Source organism: Dipodomys merriami, unplaced genomic scaffold (assembly GCF_024711535.1).
Source record: "Dipodomys merriami isolate MVZ:Mamm:240054 unplaced genomic scaffold, mDipMer1.0.p SCAF_35, whole genome shotgun sequence".
Classification (NCBI taxonomy): Eukaryota; Metazoa; Chordata; class Mammalia; order Rodentia; family Heteromyidae; genus Dipodomys; species Dipodomys merriami.
This window is the reverse complement of record NW_027205048.1, coordinates 9,653,736-9,661,104: the sequence shown is the minus strand read 5'-3', so window position 1 is coordinate 9,661,104 and position 7,369 is coordinate 9,653,736. Positions and strand designations below refer to the sequence as shown.

The 7,369-nt window shown below is 38.2% G+C and overlaps 1 protein-coding gene across 3 annotated transcripts in view; it reads left to right on the top strand.

Moving 5' to 3' along the window:
- The first annotated feature begins 58 nt into the window (after positions 1 to 58).
- Fam204a (family with sequence similarity 204 member A) overlaps positions 59 to 7,369 on the top strand; it is a 30,961-nt gene continuing 23,650 nt past the window's right edge. Inside the window, exons 1-5 of one of the 3 annotated variants that reach the window (XM_069988114.1) lie at positions 59 to 103; positions 5,463 to 5,704; positions 6,388 to 6,475; positions 6,604 to 6,634; positions 6,791 to 6,890. In XM_069988114.1, the coding sequence (XP_069844215.1) occupies positions 5,471 to 5,704; positions 6,388 to 6,475; positions 6,604 to 6,634; positions 6,791 to 6,890 (453 nt within the window). In that variant the 5' untranslated portion in view covers positions 59 to 103; positions 5,463 to 5,470. Of the gene's footprint in view, positions 104 to 144; positions 343 to 397; positions 564 to 5,462; positions 5,705 to 6,387; positions 6,476 to 6,603; positions 6,635 to 6,790; positions 6,891 to 7,369 lie in introns of those variants that run through there. The other 2 variants (XM_069988117.1, XM_069988115.1) reach the window with 2 other exon arrangements.

Here is a 7,369-nt window from a genome sequence, read left to right as displayed (position 1 = left end):
GGCCAGGCGGGCCCCACCCCATTGGCTGGGACGACGCAGCCAATGAGAAGGCGCGATGTTGACGAGGTCCTAAGATGGCGGCCGGGCTGCTGTTTACTGGCCGGTGAGTACGGCTGGTCGTGGGGCTGCCTTCCGGCGGGCTCGGACAGCTTCGCGGGCGGGTCCTGGTCGCGGGTGGCTGTGAGAGCGGCGGAGAGAGCTCGCCGGTCCGGCTTTACGGTAGCCGGCAACGGGCCCACAGGGACGACGGCGGGGCTCCGTCCGCGTCGCTCCGAGGGGCTCCGCGGCGCCGGCCAGGGCCTGCGGTCAGGGGTGCGGGTTTCCCGGCCGCAGGGAGTAAGGGTGAGCGGAGGGGTCGAGCGGGGTGGCCGAGCCCTGCGTGCTGCGGCTCCGTCCCGGGAAGCTGCCCGCTCGCGGGAAGCCGGCTCGGTAGACTAGCCGCCCCCACAGGGACGGCCTTAGTTCGTGCGCGGGACCGGGTCGCACCCGATCGCAGGTTGGAGCTTGGCCCCGTCGCCACGGAGCCTGCGGAGTTCCGGGTTGTGCGGCCTGGCAGGAAAAAGGTGTGTCTTTCTCTTGCAGTCTTGAACTCTGTAAGTATTCTCGCAGCGAACACGACTTCGGAGGAGCCTTCGGATGCTTACTGGTTAATTGCAAATCGTTGCAAACAAGGTCAGGGGTCTGGGGAAGTGTTTGACCACGCCTCGACTGAAACACGTTCTCGAATTAAAGCCCTGGCATGCAGGCGTGCGGAGAAGCAGACACGATTCGAACTCAGATTTGAACTTACGCCTGTGATTTCTTGAGAAAAGGAAATACATTTGTCTCATAAATAAGACATTTAAATTGATGATATTTATATGCTTAAACTGTTTTAGTAAATTAATTCCTCAGCACAGAAACTGATTATTTGTGTAAGCATTGAACAAGGTCTTTCAGACTAGTGAGTGAATGGTGGTTAAGACAAGATTCAGATTTCTAATTGCATACAGAATATGGTATGTAAGACCGTTTCACTTGATGAAAATGAAATTCAAATTCTAGAAACGTAGAGCTGCTCATATTATCCTTGTGGATTTGGTCATAAACAGTTTCCCGGTCTTCCAGAAACTGTGACATTACTACTCAAAAACCTGTGAATGTGACATTCATGTATTGTAATTTATCCTAACAACATAGCTTTCTGTTCTTAGTTAAGAACAGTACAGAAAAGTTTTTCCTTGACCAAATTTCAGTAACCAGTACTCTAATTTCAATAATCCAGTAATCATAGATTAGAATCAATCTTTGGACCCATTCTGCTCTCTGAAAGTTCATAATTTGAAGCCTAAGTTTTAAGTTTTGTACAATAAGAGGATTCCAATACATTAGGCTAGTCAGTAGCCTTGACTGTTTAAAAAATTTTTTTTTTTACTGGAAGAGTGATTGTGAGAATTAGTGGTGAGCACAAACGCCTGTTAACCTTGTTTACATGCCACGTGTGACAGTGACCTGCTTTGTTTCCTCTTTGTGTTTTATCTTCTGTTTCTTTAATTTTTTTCAGTGTTCTGAGCTGCACTTTCTCCATTTGGGTGGATTTTGAGGTAGAGAAAAGAAACTTATTGGGACTTAATCAGAATCACATAATATTGGAGAAAATGGGATGTGTTACAGCAAGGAGTGAGGTAGCTCTGGGCATTTGGAGCACTTAATATTAAGATAATAAACATTGTAGAGGGGTAGGACATCTCAGAAATCATCTTTTTAGACATTGGTGGATATAGATCCAGACAAATGCAGTGGCTTGCTCTGGAGTAGAAATCAACTTCTGACTTAAAGATTGTTTTTCCTGCTATAATCAAGGGGTTCGGAAGACTTATGCCCTTTATGATTTCATATCTCTATGGGCTCCATAGTCTGAGTTTATATTTGGTAAACTATGTAATACATATTATAATTTACAATATTATGGTGTAGCATATATTAATTAGTTAATATATTAATATATATGCAATATATGATATATTACATATATATTTAACAAATTAATATAATGTAGTAAAGTATGTTAATTGTTTTTCATAGGGAAATCAGGCTCGTAGGGTGCATTTTTGTTGAACATGTGTTGAAGGTCTTCAGTAAGTTGAGCTCTTTTGACTTGAATGTGAATGGCACTATTGTCTTACTGAAAGGAAAAGTAAAATATGATATTTTAAAATTACTGATAGTATTAGTGATCCCTGATACTGTTGTCATATAATTGCAAAAAGCATAGATCAGGAACTGCTAACTATGCTCTGTTCTGAGTGCATTGGTTTTTGCCACTGTCTACTAAATAACTATCATAATTGTTTGTAAAGTGAGAGAAGACCCAGATATTCAAACTAGGTAAATACAGAAATATGCACAGTAAATTGTGTCATCTTAGGACTGTGTATTGTGTGGAGTACATATGGAACATTTTGTAGAATAATTGTGAGATAGAAAAAAATCTTAATTTCAGAAGTGACTAGTGTATGAAATAAAATAAGAGGGTCATATTCACAGATAAAAGGTGTACCCTGAATTATTTACATTTTCCTTAGAGAAAAAAAGATAAAGTACAACTGGATCAAAGGGCAAAAATGATTAAATTTAAAAATGGAGTTATAGGATAAAAACTGGATATTTACAAATTAATGCATTCACTGTTACATGAAACTGGCTATAAAGCTACTTGGGCGGGAGGGAATCAAGTTCAGCTTCTCTGGTATTACATCTTAAGATGGCTGAGTAAATTTCTTAAGGAGTAATTTGCCTTACTGTTACAAAAGAAACTAAAAGGAATCAGACAGGGACACCTCAAAGAAATGAAGACTCATCCTCCAGAGTAGCTGAAACAGAGTAACAGGAGGCTCAACATGGTGTCAATTTAGAATGTTTGAATGACATGTATGTGCTATGTAGGAAGACCGTGTTTTCAAACATGAGCCCATGACAGAAGTCACTCCAGGGCCTCTCCAGTTGGCTGGTTTGCAGTTAGTCTGCTTCCTAACCCAGGCAACTCTGTTTTGCAGGCACCATTACAAGTAGCCACGGTTATCTATGCTTATCAGAACATCTCTGATAAGCATCTTTTTTTTTTTTAATGGGTTTGTTTGTTTTATGTTTTTCTTTTTTCCTCCTGAGATACACCCAGAAAATTATCTTACCAGATGAATACCATATTGAGAACACTTTTAAATGCCAGATCAATGGGAACTAAAAATAATTTTGAGAAAGCCCAGAAAAGCCGTTAAAAAAGGGGTAACTGCTTGAAGGCCAGTGAGGAAAAGCTTGCCTTCTTTAGGGTACCTGAAGCTGCTCCCCAGGGGCAGACACATTTGAGTGCCCAGAGCATAGACTTATACAGCAGGAATGCTAAAACTGGTCTACAGAACTGTGTCACTGCTCCTGGGGAAGGCACAATTTGGATCTGGCTGAGTGACACTTGTGCTGATCCACAGAAGCATTGCTCCCAGAGACTGTGGATTTTTGCCTGTTTTGTGTATTGTCCTCAGTGCTTGGTACACAGTGAATGGACAGGAGAAGAAGCAGTGCTTTCTAACACAGGCCCTACTTATTACTACCTTGAAGTACTCAGATGGATAATGAGCCTAATGGTATATTATATGGCAGTTGTAAGGTAATGTTGGAACTAATTACTGCACCCCCATCTTTGCTCATTAGAACAGTGGAAAGTAGTTTTAAAGGATTATAAAATAAAAATAACTAAATTCTACTTCAGAAATACTTCCTCCTCATGGTATAAATATTGACATATTTTACATGCTAGCCTTTGGTAAGAGTATCTCAAGTACTTTTATTCCAGCTGTTAAGATTCATAGGCCAGGTTTAGGGATGGATACAGGTTTTATGGGGCCTAGAGCTTTTATAATTTTAGGCCTCTATTTTTAAAAAGGAATTCTAATAGAAAATTAAGTCTACTGCTTGAGAAGAACCTTTACATAACTTCACTTCCATTATCTTTCTGGTAGTATGGTAGACCAATCTTATTTCCTGAATTGCACCTAGCACTTAGGGAATAGATAAATTGTATCAGTCTGAATGGACCATAAATATTAGAAATTTCAAAAGTCTTGGGAGTCATGCTACTTATAATAGAAACAATAAAAACATAATTTGTGGTCATTGAAATAATAACAGTAACCAAGAGATCTTAAGGTTTTCTTGTTCACATTTTCTGGATCCCTGTATCCTCTTCAGCACCATTGAATAGCTTATCTCTTGTTTCTTTCTTTCTTTCTTTCTTTCTTTTTTTTTTAATGCTGGTACTGGGACTTCAACTCAGGGCTTGGGCATTGTCTCTGCACTTTTTTGCTCAAGGATAGTTCACTACCTGCCACTTGAGCCACAGCTCCATTTCTGACTTTTTGGTGATTAAGTCTCATGGACTTTGCTTGCCCAGGCTACCTTTGAACTGCAATCCTCAGATCTCAGTCTTCTGAACAGCTAGGATTACAGGTGTGAACCACAGACCCCTGGCTCAGCTCTTCCTCATAAAAAGCCAAGAGAATATTTTGTTGAGAATGTTTTAAAGAATCAACAACTGATGAATTTGAACCAAAACCACAAAAAAACATGATTCTTTGGACCTGGGAGAAAGAGTTCATTTAAAAAAAAAGAATTCTGATGCCTGTCACTCCAATAGAGAGGATTTTGTTTTTTGTTTGGTTTTACTATCTAATGACAATACGGGGCAGAAAAATACTCCTTTAGATTTATACCAAATCAGGAGAGGTACAACCTGGCTCAGTAGGTATGCATAAATGATTGGTGCCATGGAGATCAGCAATAACAAGATGCTCAGTTACCAAAATTTTAGCAAATAATTACATCATTTTAAAAATCATTTTTATTAAACTTAATAATTGTCTCTGGGAATGGGCTACGTAACTAATTCTAAATTCTGTCTTCAGTTTTAACATTAATTTTCCACATAGAGTTTGCTATTCTAAGTGCTACATTTTGTTGTTCTTGTTAAAGGTTAGAATTGTATTTCATTTTAGTGTTACCTTAGGAAACTGTGTAAAAATTAAAACAGAGTTTTTTTTTACTGTCACACCTCTTCAGACAATTTACATAGCTTAAATTTTTCCTTTAAATTATTGTTCTTTTAGTTTATATACTTGAATATAGAGGAAACATCTACCTTTATTTTGTTTTATATTAATGTTTTATTGAATTTCACTTTTTAGATAGAATTGTCCATGTATTAGAGAACCCAAGCCCCTATTTTATTTGTACATGCATAGCAAATTTGTTTAAAGTAATTTTTAAACTGCTGCTTTAATAAGGAGGGTTCATCTCATTATAGACTAAGAAAAAGAAAGTTTAGATCGATTATTTGCAGAGATCATTGATAGATTTGTTAGGCTCCTGGAATGTCTTTTAAAATTGTTTCCATGGCTACTGTACATTTAAATTAATCTTTTTCCTTCTAGAAAAAAGGATGTGGAGTGGGCTATTACCTCCTGGCCTGAATGAAAGTGATATTGAGTCAAATTCTGAAGATGAAGCCATACCTGAGAACTCCAAATTTAGCTTACAAGAAGTTAAAGAGGATGGGACCAGTAGGAAATCAGATGCCTCAAATCTCCCAGAAGATGGGCCAGCAACTGAGCCCCAGGTCCAGGCAAATGCATATGAAGAGTGCCCTTCTGGAATTCCCATAAATATGTGGAATGTAGGTTTTCTCTGATGTGCTCTTGTGAAAGTATGTGCTACCTTGTGTCTCTGTGTTGGACAGAATGTGTTCTTGGGGTACAAGTAGGGAAGTGGGGCTCAGAATGCTTTCATTGTTCTTTGAGTCATTGGCCACTGGAGATAATTTCATTTGTGTTTTGCATAAAAAGAGAAGGAAAAATAGACAGAAGTTAGCTATTTTATCTAATGTGATAGGTAAATTTTTATCTTCATATTGTTTCATTTTCAGATTATCCAGACAATTTATAGTATAACAAATGAATATTAAAACATTTGTGAGACTTTTCGATAGAGTATCTTCAGAGCTGAATTATTTATTAAGCTGATATATTTATAAGACAAGAACAAGTATATTTGTATTACTTTATTTTTTTTCCAGTCTTGGGGTTTGAACTCAGGGTTTGGAGTGCTGTCCCTGAGGATTTTTGCTCAAGGTTAGTGAGCTTTTTGCTGGTTAATTAGAAATCAGAATCTTATGGACTTTTCTACCTGGGCTGGCTTTGAACTGCAGTCCTCAAATTTCAATCTGATGAGTAGCTAAGATTACAAGTGTGACTAGGATTAGCTAGGATTATAGGTTCCCAGTTACATATTGGTTTTTGAATGGGGGTTGTCAAATATATGTTTTACTCAACTGCTTTTTTTTCTTTTATTTGTACATAGAAATTTCAAGAATTGCATAAAAAACATTCTGAGCAGAAAACTTCAGCCTCAAGATTCAGAGGAAGAAAAAGAAAGCGCTCCAGGAAAGGTGGTATTATTTCAAATTTCGATTGCCTGGTACTGATGAAAATTGTGACTACATTAAGTAGTTTTTTAAAACCTGATTTTGAAATAACAACTGAATACTTAAGTATTAACACTCTGAATTCTTTTCAGATAAGTTGAAGAATGAAAAAGAATCTCATAGGTAGGTATAGTTTAAAATAGTTAAAACAGGAAGCATGATAGAATTTGTCCAAGTAGCTGGAGTGTTTACCTCTAGTTAGTACTTATAAAACCAGTTTACAATAGTAAAAGTAAAAATAAATACATTTCTTGTAAATAAAACTATACCTTCTTCCAGTGAACAGTCCTTAAATGAAGCCCAGTGGAAGGAGCTTACTCAGTATTTTGGAGCCAATGATAGATTTGAACCTCCTGTGAAAAAGAAAAAAGTTGAAAAGGTAAGCTCTTTTAGCTGCAACTTATATTAGCTAGTAGAACATACATGTGATTAGCTTTCCCTAAGATATTTATTCAAAGAATCTTTAGTACTGTGTGCTAAAAAGATGCTAGATAAACAAGTGGATATCTAGCTTAAAACTCTTAATAAAGAAAAGAACAATTGTGAAAATACTAAAATGATGATGTTAATGTTTTTCTTTTCTTTTTTTTTTTTTTTTGTTGGTCATGGGGCTTGAACTCTGGGCTTGGGCACTATCCCTGCGCTCTTCAGCTCAAGGCAAGCGCTCTACCGCTTGAGCCACAGCACCACTTCCAGTTTTCTGGTGGTTAATTGGAGATAAGAGTCTCACGGACTTTTCTGCCCGGGCTGGCTTTGAACCATGATCCTCAGATCTCAGCCTCCTCAGTAGCTAGGATTACAGGCGTGAGCCACTGGCGCCTGGCAAAAGTTTTTCTTAAAAGGCCATTTTATTGCAAC